General features: G+C 40.1%; 1 protein-coding gene and 1 non-coding gene across 2 annotated transcripts; one reads left to right on the forward strand and one right to left on the reverse strand.

Annotated features, from left to right (window-relative positions):
* Nucleotides 1-2,073: 2,073 nt before the first annotated feature.
* On the reverse strand, nucleotides 2,074-2,176 carry LOC123617883 (U6 spliceosomal RNA). Its single transcript, XR_006726175.1, has one exon. It is a non-coding gene; the product is annotated as a U6 spliceosomal RNA (small nuclear RNA).
* Nucleotides 2,177-3,630: 1,454 nt separating this feature from the next.
* Nucleotides 3,631-12,423, forward strand: MRPS21 (mitochondrial ribosomal protein S21). The gene is made up of 3 exons (XM_010958491.3): nucleotides 3,631-3,753; nucleotides 4,184-4,289; nucleotides 12,102-12,423. The coding sequence occupies exons 2-3, from the start codon at nucleotides 4,207-4,209 to the stop codon at nucleotides 12,280-12,282; spliced, it is 264 nt and encodes an 87-aa protein (XP_010956793.1). The 5' UTR covers nucleotides 3,631-3,753; nucleotides 4,184-4,206; the 3' UTR covers nucleotides 12,283-12,423.
* The last annotated feature ends 3,502 nt before the right edge of the window (nucleotides 12,424-15,925 follow it).

The raw sequence follows: 15,925 nt of genomic DNA on the forward strand, positions 1-15,925 counted from the left end.
AGTGCATATGTAATCTACTGCTGCCAGAGGAGAGGTACAAAAGCCAGAACAGCCTTTGTGGTTGCCAGTTTTGAAGAGGAAGGGGTGCCTTAAATCTGTCAGAATGGGAAGTCCCCTCAGATACTGGGCCTCATCCTTATTCAAAAAGCTGCAGCTGCTAAGTGGGTGCTACCCAGTGTCATCAGGAGGCAAAAATGAAGTCTGTGAATTTACCTATATCTACCCTTTTCCATGTATTACTACTTTCTGACTTGTCTCAGTTTCCACCAAAACCATGTCGTCTCCTATCCTAAGCCTTGGCAATGTATCAGACTACTCAGTCATTTTACTAACTGCTTATTGGCTACTTAACATGTTTCTCTTAGCTAGTTTTACATCTTTCACCTATTTTTCAAGTCCTTTGTTCTCAGTGAATTATTGTCTCCTTTTATGTCAGACAGCATGACCTCCTTTCTAAGGCGAACTTCTCCATTTGTGTTTTGATTACCTTTCACCTCTGGAACTTTTGCTGTATCACTTATCCTCTCTTTTTCTTGTAACATCAATTTGTTATTGAATTGTTTATTCTTTCTTTCTCCTACAAGTATGATCAGGTCTCTCCTTCTTGAGAAATCTCTTGAGCCTGATTACCCTTTCTCATCTTTTCTCCATAATTCTTAACACAGTAGTCTAATTGTACTCTTTCTCCTTTCTACCACTCAGTCCTTAAACTCTTGCAGCCTAGCTCTACTACACTTTCTTAAGTTACCAGTGATCTTATAGAATCAGAGTATTATAATGTAGCTTCCTCCATCCAATCAGTAGCTAGGTCCAAGGGCCTTTACAAAGACTATGCACTTCATACTCTCTTATCATTTGACGCTCTTGGTAAAGCCTACTGAAACCCTCCTCCCTCAGATCCCATGACAGCACACTATCCCAATTCTCCTCTTACCAATCTGGCAACAACTTCTAGGTCTCTTAATAGCCTCACTTCTGCCCACTCCAGAGTGTAGGTGTTGCCCTAGGCTCAGTCCTTGGCTTTTTTCTCTGACTACATTCTTTCACTTCAAGGTTTCATTGTCTTTCATGGCTCTAATTATTGCCTCAACTTAGAAGACAGCTGAAGCTTTATCTCCAGTCCCAACCTTTCCCCTGAGATGGCATACTGAATGTCTCCATTTCTGCTGGATAGTTCCATTTACATGTTATTAACACTTAAAACTTATCTAAAATTGCAGCATTTTAGAGCCAAGAGGGTACCATTTGTATTTAATTCAACCCCTTCATTTTATAGATGAGGAAACTTAGGGAACTTGTGTAAGACAATACAATGTATTATACGGAACTCTTGGTTTCCAGCCAGGTGCCTTTTCTGGTGTTCACCAATCAAAATATTATCCTTCCTTTAGAGATGTCCTGTTCTGCTTTTTTACAGTCTCTTTTTCTTCTGTTGATACTATCGATGGTACCATCATTTTTGTAGATAATGAGGCTTAAAATGTGGTGCTATTTATAGTCACCAAATACTTTTTATTCTGTGTTTGGAATGTTTCTTAAAATCCATTTCTTTCTGTCCATTCCATTGCCACCTCCCTGGTCTAAACCTTGATTATGGCAATAACCTCTCTTCCTTCTCATACTTTCTCACTGGTAACTAGATTAATTTTCCTGGAACATTGCTTTGCATGTCATTTCCTATTCATTGGCTCTCCAGTACTTTGAGAAGAAAGTCCAAAACCTTTAGTCAAGATCTCTGTTTCTTCCTCTGCTCCCCTGCGTAATTTTCCTGTTCCAGTTTATTTATTTGCCCCTGAACACTGTAAGCCTTTTTGCCTCTAAACTCTTGTTCATGCCGTTCACCTTGCCCAGCCTTTCCTGCTTCTGTTAACTAAACCCTGCCCTCTTTTCAATGACTAACTCAAGTCCTTCCCCCGATTATTCTCCCACTAAACATGATATATGCGCTTAGTCTTTGGCCCTTTACTCCATCAAATGAAATCAGTTATATAAAATGCCTAGTACAAAGGTTTGGTATATAGTAGGCTCTCAAAAATGTTACTTTTCTCCTTCCTTTCTTTCAAAGTGTTTTTTTAAAATATGGAGTGCTTCACGGATCTGCATGTCATCCTTGCACAGGGGCCATGCTAATCTTCTATCATCTCAATTTTAGTGTATGTTCTGCCGAAGCGAGCACCAAAGTATTTTTATATTTTATCCCATTTGATTCCCATGACAAACTTTGTGTGATTAAAAGCCACTATTAGTTCCATTTTACAGATAAGAAAATAGACTGATAGTTTAAGTCAGGGGTCAGCAAGAGCCAGACAGATACATGCTTTGTGGGCTATACATCTCTGCTGTAACTACCCATTGTAGCCCAAAGCAGCCGTACCTAATACATAAACAAACGGCACAAGCTGGATTTGACCTGGAGGCAGTACTTTGCAGACTACTGGTTTAAGGTCATACACCTGATGAGTATCAGAATTTGGATAGAATCCAGATCTCCTGATCCTCAACCCAGTGCTTTTCCACCAATTTATGCTGTTGCCTATGTAATTTATTTTGCATATGCTATCTTGTTTTACTATTTATCTTTTATGGCTACTTATTGTCTTTTGGTAGTCCAAGAGATACTAGAGTGGTATCAACAGTTCCTGACACAAAGTAGACATTCAATAAAAGTCTATCGATAAACATAATTATGTCCCAGTCTAGCTCTATTTTGATACTTTGAACCTGGCTTACTCTAAAGCAGGCGTCAGTTTTTGCATGAGTCCCATTAGCATAATTGATGAGGCTGCATCTATGTGTGTGTGTGTGTGTGTGTGTGTGTGTTTGTGTGTGTGTGTGTGCGCGCGCGCGCCTGTGTGTACTCTAAGAACCTTGTGTAAGTACCTGCTTGGGACCTTTTGAGCCTTTTCTTACTGTTTTCCAGTAGCCTCTCCCAGTGGATCTGAACTTATGTGAATAAGCATAAATGGATACATATGTAGAAGTAACACACAAATAAAAGGAAAGCTGTTTCCACAGTGAGGAAGAAATTTAAAAAGGAGCTATTTCTACTAAGTCTCACTAGGAGACAAATGGGATAGAAGTTGACGTAAAAGAATCTTTGATTCTAATTCCTGCAGGTGTTTTTCCTATTCTTTAGTGATTTCACTTTACTTCGTGAAATGGCTGGGAAGGTCGCATTATAGAAAACTCATGGTATATTCATTTCGTTTATTTTCCTTAGTTTTTAAGCAGATGAGGGGTGTGAAGTTGTTTTCATACATAAGTCAGATCTCAAAGAATCTGTGTCCTTTGGAAGAGAAAACAGGAAGCATGCTCAGGAACTTCGCCTATTTCCCTCATTTTCCTTCCAGAAGAAGAAATGGATTAAATATCTATTTCGCATTTCATAGGATTAAGGGGCATGTTAATCCCTTCGGGCTGACCTCAGGGGCCGAGGCCGAAGGACGGTGACTCCACGAGAAGGCGAAGAACTTGTTTGGGGGGAATTTAAGGCAACAAGCATTCCACTTTGTAAGGTGTAGAGTCCAGGCTCGAAACTTGGCCGTGGGGGACGGAGTAAAGAAACCGTCAACCGGGGCCGGGAAGGTTGCCATGGTTTCCACGTAACGTCCCTCCCCTTTCAGCCTCAGTGTCTGCGCGGCGCTGGAGATTACACAGCTTCCGCTTCCGGTCGGGGCGGGCTCTGGGTCGGCTGGACCCTGGGGGGTGAGGGGTGAGAGTTGAGAGGTCCCTGCACAGGTTGGCGAAAGGAAGGTGAGTGTGGCGGGATGGCGCGGTTGCAGGCTGTTGCCCACATTCCTAAGCCCCGAGAAAGGCTCCGTTCCCAATTCCCACCTCAAACCCTCCTGGAACCGTTAGCGATAATGGGGCGGGGCGAGGGGCCTGTGCCGCGTCCCGGTCCTCCCGTGCTCGGCCAAGTGACTCAAAAGTGGGGACGCCCTGCTACCATCTCTTTTCTTCCCTATGGTAGGGTTTATATTGGTAAAGAAAACGAGGGAGTCTTGAACACGATTCGCGTGTACTTTCTAGGATATGAGGACTTGCAAGTGCCCCTGTGTCGCATGTTCCAGAGCCTGTTGCATTTCCAGACCCTGAATAAGCCACGCGGTACAGTGTGTGTTCTCTTGTGATTATCTTTCTTACCTGGGTTCTGTGCTTTATTCCCTTTTCCTCCATGCTGCAGACTGAAGACTTAAATCCAAGGTCATGGCAAAACATCTGAAGTTCATTGCCAGGACTGTGATGGTACAGGAAGGGAACGTGGAAGGTGCATACAGGACCCTAAACAGGTAACTGGTAAGAGACCAGAATCATGCCTAGACCAGCTCTCTTGGGAAGTGCGGTGGTTATTCTCTCCCTTCCCCGTCATAGGTTGTCTCAAACCAGTGCTAGCCCCGGTGTTCACAGTCTTGAAACTTCTCAGCCCCTCAGTTTAGTACCTTAAAACTGAAGTTCTTCCCAGAACCCGACTGTATGAAGCTTATTCATCAGTGTTCATTCCTTTGATGATGAACCTGAATTCTACCCAAGACTTTTAAAAGAGCCCAAAGGGAACCAGTTATAAAGTTGCTAGGAAGCGGGAAAATAGTACATGGTATACAGAAAGCTGAGTGAGGGATTGATGTAGGACAAGGCTAATGGAAAAGCTGAACTCGTATTTGGGGTCTTACAGAAGCAAGATGGGAAAGTGTTACAGGTTCAGAGAAAGTTTACAGCATAAGCAAAAACACATAGATGGAAATGAACTGACTGGAGTGGAGAAGCTGTATTGAAAGGTTTTGAATCCTAAGCTAAGATTTAGAATGACCGTAATAAAAGAACGCCTTCCTATTATGGTTTCTCAAGCAGATAGTTCCTTTATCTTCCCCTATCACTAGTTATAAGGGTTTTGACTTTTGGGCATGCTTCATTTATCATTTTCTCTCCCCAGTGAAGCAGAGTTTGGAGAAACAAATGCTTCTTGAGTTGAATTATCAAATAATTTTGTGAAAGAGATCTTAATATGTGAGCTGGCCCTCTGCCTTAAGTCCACTAAGGTGGTAACTTTACTTCAGAAGTAAGAGAAGCCTCAGAAAAGAAAATTGTATTGCTTGGGTCACACAATTACCAAATGGTGGAAGAAGCATAAAACACACATTTTTCTAGTACAGTGTTCTTTGCTCTGTGTTACTAGATTATTTACTAGTTTCTCTGGAAATGGAGAGACCTATGGCAGTCATTCTCCAGTTAAGGAATCCTTATGTGATTGGGTTTAAAGATAGGTAGGGTTCTTGGGGACTGAGAAGGTAAACGTAAGAGAACTTTGTTCTTAACAAAGAGTTCTAGGTGTGGAGGGCTGGATGGCAGAAGACTGTAGTAAATGAGGACAAAGATGCTCTCAGAAGCTGTGTAATTGAGAACCAGGCTCAGGATGGTTTGTATGTCTTTTCAAAGGATCTGATCTAAGGTGCCTCATTACCTCACTCAGTATCAGTGCATGTCAGTCGTATCCCTGGGCAGAAGCTGTTCCCTTTGCATTTTCACTTACATTGAAAGTAAAGATAATCAGTTAAGTACAGGGTAGTAAGATAATCCTATTTCATTTTTACTCTATCACTGCTCATTCCCATCTCTCCTATTTCAGACCTTTAAGTGGCATGTCTTTGGAAGGGTTGAGATGTCTAATGATCTTCCTCTGCCCCTATACTGGGAGCACCAAATGACTGTCTTTGCAGACTCTATAGTGAATTAGCTAGTGAGATGAAATGCTGAATTTGGGGAAAGGGAGTCTTGCAGATTGCTTCACCATTTTTCTGACTTCTCCCTGTAAGTCTTTCTGTATGATTTATTTTGGTGGATTTAAGTGGGTCTTCTAACCAGGGTGATTGAGATGTTTATATTGTTGAGGGATGTCAAAGGGCAGCTGTTACTTGATGGTAGAACAAATTTCCAAAGGCTCAGCTTTAGCTCCCTTCACCTCTCCTATTCCAAAAGTGCAAATAACACAAAAACAAGAATTTTGTTTTTGGGGATCAGCTCTTTGACAGAACCCAAAACAATATGTAGTGCAGCATTATTTATTGAACCATTTCTTATAATTGTTTCAAGAAAATAGCTACAGCTTTAATTCTTTTTACCAAAGCCAGGCCTGAAAATAGTTTTCTCACATAAATGAGGCAGCATAATTTAGTAGTTTAGAGCACAGACTCTGAAGTAGACTGACTGGTTCAGATCCCTGCTATGCCACTTATTAGCCTCATGAGCTATGAATAGCTACTTAATGTCTCTGCCTCAGTTTCTTCTTCTATAAAGTGGAGCTGTTAATAGTGCCCACCTCATAGGGTTGATGTGAGAATTAAGATAGTAATATAAATGAATTAGAACAGTGCTTAGCACATAGTAGGCATTATGTGTTAGCTATTGCCATAATTTGGAAGTCACTGGAAGGAAGTTTTTACCCTTGTGGTTTTGTTTCCTAGGGGATTTGTTTTGAAAGATTCAGTTTGCTTTAACTGTTTTGTCTCTTATCTTCCTTGATTATCAAGTTATGCTCAAGGGGGCCTGGAGGTGAAAAAATGAGAGAATAATTAAGCTTTGTTTTGTCATGAAGATCTAGTTTGCTGCTGCTATTGGAATGACTTTTCTTCTAGACAGTGATACTTTCCAACCAAGGCTCCTTCTCCATAGCCTAATGCTAATCTCATTCGGAAATAACAGCATTTATTCCCTCTGTATGCACTGCTCCCTCTTCCCCATTTCCACTTACAAAAATTTAGAAACCTGAGAACAGAATATTTCTAGTTTCCTGCCTGAAGGAGTTGATCATCTCTCCACTGATACCTGGTCTGCAGAAAGCAGAAGGCCAGCTCCACCTTCTGAGAGAGGACTCTTCCAATTTCTTTGTCTGGGATTGGTCTAACTAACTATAAACAAATCTGTATCTCTGTCTCTTACAAAATTCCTATTTAGGAAATACCTCTTTTTTTTAATTAACATTAGAGTTTTGCTTTTCCTGGTTTTTCTGTTTTTTTGTGGTTTTTTTTTTAAGTTTATCTAAAAATCCTTCCTGATGATCCCAGGTACGGAGTGGGTGTAGGTGATTCCGGGAAGAAGAAATAAATGGCAAAAAGTGAGGCATGTTTGGATACCTTCTGCCATCTGGCCTTGCATAGTACTATCTCTTGTTAAGAATCAGTTTTCAAATATCTGTAAATTAATTTCATTTCTTCTTCCCTTCCTACCTCCCTCCCACCCTTCCTCCTTTTTGTTAAACAACAGCCTCATACTACTTTTAAGATTCTCTTTTTATAGATGGATAGTACTTTATACATACTTTTTTCCTGGGTAGAAATGCTAATTTTAGTCAGAAACAGCAAGAGACTGGTGTGACACTATGTGGTTTTTGATCCTGACTACCAGTCACCTGGGGAATCTTAAAAAAAAAACCAAAAAACAAAAAAACCCTACAAAACTCCAGATTCCAGGGCCCAGAGTCTCTAGGCAGTGGCATCCGGCCAGCAGCATTTTTAAAAATGTCCCATGAGATTTTAATAGGCTTCTTAAGGGCAGAGATTTGTGCTTTTTCACTTATGTATCCCTTGCATTTACCAAAGTGCCTGGTGCATAGAAAGCTCTCCATAATGTCTACTTAATGAATGTAAATGTTCCTTTATCTTCTGTCACTCCCTTATTTTAGTGTTTGTCAAGCTTTTCTCCCAAAGTATCCTTAACAGCAGAGGAGAGTGAAGGACCTATGAGAGGTTCTTCCACTACAAGCAAATATGGAATTTCTTTGAAGTCTCCTTATTTTCTTACTTACTTTTTTTAAAAAATTATTGTTTAGGTCTCTCTTTTTTAAATTAAAATTTTAGATGATTTTTTTTTTAATCTGTTGCCATTACATCTGTTTTAGGGCTAGAGCTCCCTCTTCTCCTCTAATAAAAGTTGGTCCTCTAGGCAGATACATCAAATTTATCCAGAGATTTTTGTCTTTGGATAGTACCCTTTGGCATTTTGTCAAGTATCCTAGGTAAGAAATGTGGTGTTACTTTTTCTTCACTTCAAGGATTGAAACACCAATGTAGGAATGGGTTTTGGGAAAAACTATTTACATTGCTTAAAAAGAAAAGAATTTGATCAGAAAGAAGAGGAGTGGTTAGGCAGAAAAATAAATGAAGAGATTCAAGTCCCATAGACTCAGAGCCTGAGGTGTGTGATGATCTCTTTTAGGCTTCCTTATGCATTTAGAAAATTCGAAGCTTGTGTCTGGGGTTGTCTGGGAAAGCAATGCAAGAGTGTATGGTTGGAAAAAGCCAGCTTGGGGCAAGTATTATGGCAGTGATTTTTATAATCTTTGGGGAGGATACGTATTTTGTCAACTTAGATTTATTCCTTTGGAAGCTGCATTTCTGTTCCTTTTTATCTTGGAGTGTTAGCTGTATATTCTTAAATTGTATTTTCACCTCAGGGAAAAAGATGAACAAATATTTTGCTCTTAGAATAATTTTCTAGGCAAGGACTTTTGAGTATTCAAATGTGCACATGCTGGTTCTGGAGTGTCCCAGTTTTCCTATCTGTCAAATACTGTATTTTCTTTTTTTCTTTCTTTTTCCCGAGTCCTTTTTTTTTTCCTGTATTGAAATATAGTTGCTGTAGAATATTATGTGTTACAGGTGTACAATATAGTGATTCACAATTTTTGAAGGTTATACTCCAGTTATAGTTATTATGAAATATTGGCTATATTCCCCATGTTGTACAATATATCCTTGTAGCTTATTTTATGCCTAATAGTTTGTACCTAATCGCCTACCCCCGTAATACCCCCTCCCCACCTTTGTCTCCCCACTGGTAACCACTAGTTTGTTCTCTATATCTGCTGCTTCTTTGTTATTTTCACTGGTTATATTTTTTAGATTCCACATATAAGTGATACCGTATAGTATTTGTCTTTCTTTTTCTGACTTATTTCACTTAGCTTAATGTCCTCTCCAAGTTCATCCACAGTATTTTCTGATGCACTTTTACTCGTTTCCTCTGCTTTTCCCTAATGTCCTCAGGCTATCCTTTCTGTATCTCTCTCTTACATCCCAGGCTTCTCCTCCTCTCTCTCAGCTTTCTGATAGTTGGAAGTTTAAAAATAAGGTGCATGTTCTATGGTTTAATTACTGCAATGGGTATGAGCAAATGAGAAGAGAGGAAGGTGGTTAAAGCTTTAGCATGTTTGGAGCACAGAGGTAGTCTTACTAAGGAAACATCCTATGTGTCTGCCCAGTGAGACCGCCACTAAATGATTGTTATATAACCAAGAGCCCTCATTGGTGCCCTGGGATGAGGAGATGGAGAGTAGAGGTTGCTAGGAAGCCCTGCGTGATTGGCTGGCCCCCAGGCAAGGAAAAGCAAGCATACTGGAAGCGTGCCCAGTTGACCCCTTTTATTCTTGGTAGGTGAGCTTCTAGGCCCATTGAGTCCTTCTGTGGACACGTTGGTCCTGACATAGGCTGGCTACACTGACATGTGAGTCTGCCACCCCCGAACTCCCCCAGCCCAGGCAACTCAGCTCCTTTTACATAATCTGTTGAATTTCACTAACACTGGTGGCTGATTTCAGTGTTGGGTTGCTAGGCGCCCAAACTACAGGCTGATCTGTTTACTCTAAACGTCTTGGTTTGCTAATTGAACCACTTTTGGAAGCAGAATTATCATTAGTCAACACCCTCTCTGTTTGCTTCATGAGTTCTACACAGCTCTTCCAGCATCCTTTTTATTAGAAATGAGTAGATGCCTCTACTGCAGGGATTCTAGAGCATTTGAAGATTATCTATGCCTTTTTAGGATAAGTAGATGGTGCAGGGTAAGGAAGGGAATCCTCACCTGGCATCTTAGAATTTACTTGGTTTTCATTTTGAAAGTAGAACCATAGAGGGAACACCATTTAGCAACCCTCATCATTATGTTGGGGGCCACTGATCTTTTCATTTTTTCCCCTCCTCTATTCTTACATTCTTTTGTTACTTCTTTTTTCTTGTCTTGATTTTCTGCCTGACCACATAGACATTTTACTTGGTAAGATGATCACTTCTGTTTCAGAACCTTTTGAAACTCCAGTAAGGTACCTTAGTATGTGTCTAAATGCTCTCGTCCTTCTGCAGTTTTCTTTCATCCTACTTTTAAACTGTCTTTGTCTTTCCAGTAGGATCCTCTTCCTGGGTGAAGTCATATCCAGGGGCTCTGTTCTTTTCATAGTCTCTCTTCAAATCCAGTCTCCTAGCCCTTTTAAATTATATATCCAATCTTTTCCTTTCAGGCACTTTTTTTTTCCTTTTTTTTTCCCTCTCCTCTAATATACTTGTTTCTAGTCCAAAAAGTAGCCTTCATTAAACAGCAATAAACAAGTCCAGACAGAAATAAATGCTTAGATACTGGATCAATTCGTTTCCCTCAGTATGCCATGTCTTCTTAACCTGCATCTTTTCACTCTAATTAAGAAGGCTGGCTCAGCTCTTTCTTCTCTCATCATTCCTTTGCCCGTGGGCACTGCAGTCATTTGTCTTTCAAACCTCTGTGGCTTTTGTTTGAGAAGCAGAGTGGTATTATAGAGCACCGCACTAAAGACCTGAATTTTACTCCTAGCTCCATTTTGTGAACTTGGGCAAGTCAGCCTCTCTGAACTTCAGTTTTCTAATCTGTAAAAAGATGATATTACCTGCTTAGTCAGTTTCGTAGAATTATGATTAACATTATGGATGTGTAAAATGCTATCTAAACACTAATGTGCCATTTTAGTGAAGGTAATGTTATTGAGGCTTTCTGAGCTAATATTTCCAAGAACTGTGTCTATTACAAAGTCAGCTAATCCCGTGAACTGTGAATGTGTGTCAGTCACATAGAGGATTCATTTTTGTCATACATAGACTGATAATTTGCTTTCTGCCAAGTCTTATATTAAATGCCAAAATGAAAAAAAGCTTACCTCTAACCTTAGAAAGCACACAACCCTGTAAGGGAGATTTAAAAGATTAAAAAATCAAACATGCTAAATATAATACTATCTAATCAGTGCTTTGAACGTTATTAACAGCGTGCTGTGGCATTGGTTCTCCCTGGACCATCAGCAGCAACATCACCTGGGAACTTGTTATAATTGCAAATTATAACACCCTGGAAATATGAAATCAGAAACTGAAGGTGGCAGAGTGATCTGTGTTTTAACAAGTTTTCTAGGTGACTGTTGCATGCTAAAGTTTGAGAACCACTGTGTTTTGTGAACAGAGGGAAGGAGTTAATTTCTCCTGGACCAGTTTACAAATGTGGTAACCATTGATTTGGGTCTTTGAAAAATAAATGATTTTATAAAACTGAGAAAGAAATGAATCATATTCTAAGAGAACATCATGAGCAAAGGTAAAAAAAATAGATACGTAGTGTTTTCGGAGAACTGCCCCTAGTTCAGTGTGACTGGACAAAGGCTTTGTAGGGCAAGTTATTAAAGATAAAGCTAGAGAGAGTGGGGAGCTCAGTTGTTTAGGGCATTGAGCTTAGACTTGGTTCCCAAATTTATCTGCACATTGAAATTACCTGAGGAACTTAACAAATGCTGCCCATGTCCCTCCTCACTTGTGATTTAATTGGCCTGGAGTGTGGTCTAGGATTTGGAATTTTTAAAAGGTCCCTTGGTGATTCTAATATGCTGACAAGTTTGAGAACCACTGGCTTAGACTATTTTGTATATTGTGAAAGATTGTTTAACATCAGAGTGACACAATCCAATTTATGTTTTACAATAATTGGTGTAAGGAAGGAGTATGGAAATAGGGCAGCCTGTTTACCCTTCACAGTTCAAATATCCCTCAGGTGTGTTGTGGGAGAAAAACGATTGAGAACAAGACCATGACTATAAATTCCCCAAGAACAAAGACTGTAAAATTAATTGCCTTTTTTCCCCCTCACATATTACTATTTGGGACCTGGCCTGTATATGTAGGCAGCTAATGTATTGTATTGCCACCATTTCACACCATAATTTTTATAGACACCAATTGTTTGATTAGTTGACTTCTGACCATTGTGAAACTGGGAAATAATAATGAGCCCAAGCCTCTAACTTCATTGTCTTTATACAGGATCCTCACCATGGATGGGCTCATTGAGGACATAAAGCGACGGCGATACTACGAGAAGCCTTGCCGTCGGCGACAGAGGGAAAGCTATGAAACCTGCCGGCGAATCTACAACATGGAAATGGCTCGCAAGATCAACTTCTTGATGCGAAAGAATCGGGCGGATCCATGGCAGGGCTGCTGAGGCCTGGAGATAGGAGGCCCAGTATGAAAACCCTTATCCAGTTGTCTCCACCTCTTTTCCTTCTTCAACCCCATTTTCTCTTACCTTCCTACAATAAACTCAATCACATACATGTAAGAAGGCCTGCATGTATAGAAGCAATCCCACTAGTCAGCAGTGGACTCTCTCTCTCATGAAGTCAAAGACACCGAGTCAAAAAGTAGTCTAAGAGTAGAATACCAATTGCCAAGAGCTAGTGTTGGGAGTGGGGAAGTGGGAAATTATTTATTGACTACCGTTTCAGTTTGGGAAGATAAAAAAGTTCTGGAGATAAGTGGTGGTGATAGTTGCACAACAGTGTGAATGTTCTTAATGCCACTGAGCTGTACACTTAAATGATAAAAATGGTAAATTTTACTATAATTTTTTTATAAGTAGTCTAAGAGGTGGAAAAATTTTCTAAAGCGTGGTGGAGTATATCTACTGTTTTCTAACCAATTTTTTTGAAACCCAAAGCAAGGTTTTATTTTTGGAAAAGCATCTGTTCCTCTTTTCTGAACTGCCTCCCAACTATTAGGTAAAAGGCAGGAGAGGAAACATGTATGTATTTGGAGTAAATTCTGCTTCTGAAACACCCATCAGCCAGAGTAGAGAGCTGGAATCCTTGCCCAGAGGAATGCTGATATTTACTCCTGTTTTGTCTTTCATTTGGTTTTCCTAAAGGAGGTTAGTGGAGGTTAATGGTGGAAAAGCATCAGATGGATGGTAGGAAAGAGGAAATGGGAGTGTTAAGGAAGGGCACAGAGCCAGAGATACCTACCGCATGGTTCTCAAAATGTCATCTTCCGATCAGCAGCATCAGCATCACCTGAGAAATTGTTTGAAATGCAAATTTAGGGGTCCCAATTTTTAGACATTCTGAACTGGAAATTGAGGTTGGAACCCAGTAATCTATTTAAACAATCCCTGCAAATGATTCTGGTGCCTACAAAAATTTTAAAGTCACTTCACTAGAGAACTCAAAAGAGATTCCAGGTAGTGGTGCCTTCCTACCACCCCTTCCTCTCCTCCAGAGGCGCTCCTGGTTATGTGATCCTTGACAGCTGGGGCTGTGGTAAGACCAGCTGCTCTCCTCCTCTCCTGCTGTGTTTGCCTGGCCTTTGTCCCCTGACAGCCCTGCCTGGTAGTAGAAGAGTTGATGCCAACCCCTGTAGAAGAGTGCTGAAGGAGGCAGGGGTGGCTGGCCCACCCTCACCCTGACTGCAGCCCTCAGCACGGTGTCAAAAAAGTAACAGCTGCAGACTGCCCGTCTCCTGCATCTCCAGATTACTAGTGGTCAAATATTGCCCCCTTGTGGTATAGTAGCATGGCTTCAGATTTCTTCTGGCCTTAATTCTGCCTTTTCAGTATCTTTTTTCCCCTTTCACAATAACCGTAATTTGATGGAACCACTGTTCCTTGTTTCTGAGGGCTTGATCTTTCTTTCGCTCATCAGGAGTAAGGCCCATGGTGAATAAAGCATATTATTGAGCACTACATAGAAATAGCTTAGAAACAGAAGATCTGGTCCTTGCCCTCTAGAAACTTACATTGTGGTTGGAGAAATTCAATATACAGATTGTCTTCAACTTTGTTACTTTTGTACAATCTCATTTTAACAAGTTAGACATTGAAAATTCTGAATTACCTTTCAGTCTCTGAATTTGATCTTTAATATATCAGTTTTGAATGATTTTGAGCCATGGTGTGGTATTACCTCCTGGCAATTGCTGTTGCTAAAAAATAAAGACCCGGCTCCTGGTAGGATGTGTTTGTGGTAGCAGAACTGGGCCTGTTACTTGGCAGCTTTTCTCTGAGGCTAAAGTTGCTTCTGACCTCCCTCCAAAATACCAAGGGGTGGCTAAGGTCTGGAATTTGTCTCTGAAATTATCCCCTGCTTGTCCTAATCTCCAGTCCTCACCATTGTTCATGTTCCCGGGAGCAGTGAATAATGTTCAGTTGTAGCAGGTAGCCAGTTTTGAAGGCCCATGTGAGAAGGGGTTAACAGGCTGGCTGAAGTCCCCGTCAGCTTGTGCTGTCATGGAAGGGAGAAAGACCTTGCTCTGGGAAACTAGAGGATACCACATGGTCCTTTAATGAGTGGGGATTGCCCCAATATTTTTATTCCTACATTGGGTTCAGGAGAGGGGTGGTTTAGTATTTACACAGTTAACAGGGTAATAGATACAATACCTCCTACCTTGGCCTTAGGCACCCATGGCATCTCTTGGACTTCCACTAGGTTGCCTCTAACAGGCCTGTTCCAATCATAATTTAAGGATCTTACAATGTTCTCTGGAAAAAGGCACCTCTTTACAATTGTGACTTTGTTGAGTAATTCTGACATTGTACTTTAAAGTTACCAGAAGTGCACTAAGTACAAAATGAGAGTTTGCCTATATGTTAACTGAAAAGGCATAGAACTTTTAAATTTTGAATTCCAGTTTATCTATTTTTTCTTTTTTGTTGCAGTGTTTTTGGCGTTATAGCCAAGAAATCATTGCCAAATTCAGTATCACGGAGACTTTCTCATTTCCTTCTAAGACTTTTTATAGTTTTTGCTCTTAGGTTTACGTCTTTGATCCACTTAGAGTTAATTTTTGTATATGGTGTGAGGAAGGGGTCCATCTTTATTCTCTTGCATGTGGATGTCCAGTTTTCCCTGCACCATTTGTTGAGCAGACTGTCTTTTCTCCATTGAAGGTCTTGACACCCTTGTAAACATTCAACTGATCGTATATGTAAGATTTATTCCTGGGCTCTGTTCTATTCTGTTGATCTATATGTCCATCCTTATGCCAATGTTACACTAAATATGTTTTATATATTACATTTAATCCTTAGAATACTCTTTTAAAGTAGAGATTCTTAATCTTATTTTATAATTGAGAAAACAATCTCAGAAAAATTAATTACCCAAAGGAATCACAGCTAGTAACTGGGAGACTAAGGATTTAAACACATCAGATTCCAAATATTGGAAATAAAATCAGTTCCTGAAAGAACATTTCCCTCTGGGGAATTGAGTACAAGCAGTTAAAAGCACTGGAACTAAACTGACAGCTCTGCAGAGTTGGAACTCGTTTGCTCATTCAACAGACTTCGGAGTGAATATTATGTAAAACATTGGTTTTAGGTTCTGTAGATAGACTGAGGAAACAGGCATGAGTAAGTTGAGCTGCAGCCTCCCTCAATTTGTTACTCAAAGCCAGGATTTATTCATTACTTCATGCTGCATCATCAGGGAAGATGGGTTTTGGAATATATTTCTAAAACTTTTAAAACCAGTTTTTAAATATAAAAATCTTGTGCTACCTGGGAAATTCTAATAGCCTTCCTAGGGAATAACTACATTTCCTTGTGAAGCTACTATCTAAGAAGACGTCTTGGACTTTTAATTTCTGTAGTTTGTAATCTAGAAATAGCAGTATTTTTGTTTAATTTTCCATGTATGAAATTGTGTCATAATATTGGACATGCTTTTCCAAGTTATGCTTCACCAACACACATGCTTTTCAGAAACAGTGGTTTAAAGGGTCAGTAGGTTTAGAGACTTATTTTGAAGAAAATAAAAAATACAGGCTTATTAATAGAATGAGGAAAGCAATGAGCCCTTAACATGCCT

This window comes from Camelus bactrianus, chromosome 21 (assembly GCF_048773025.1).
Source record: "Camelus bactrianus isolate YW-2024 breed Bactrian camel chromosome 21, ASM4877302v1, whole genome shotgun sequence".
Lineage (NCBI taxonomy): Eukaryota > Metazoa > Chordata > Mammalia > Artiodactyla > Camelidae > Camelus > Camelus bactrianus.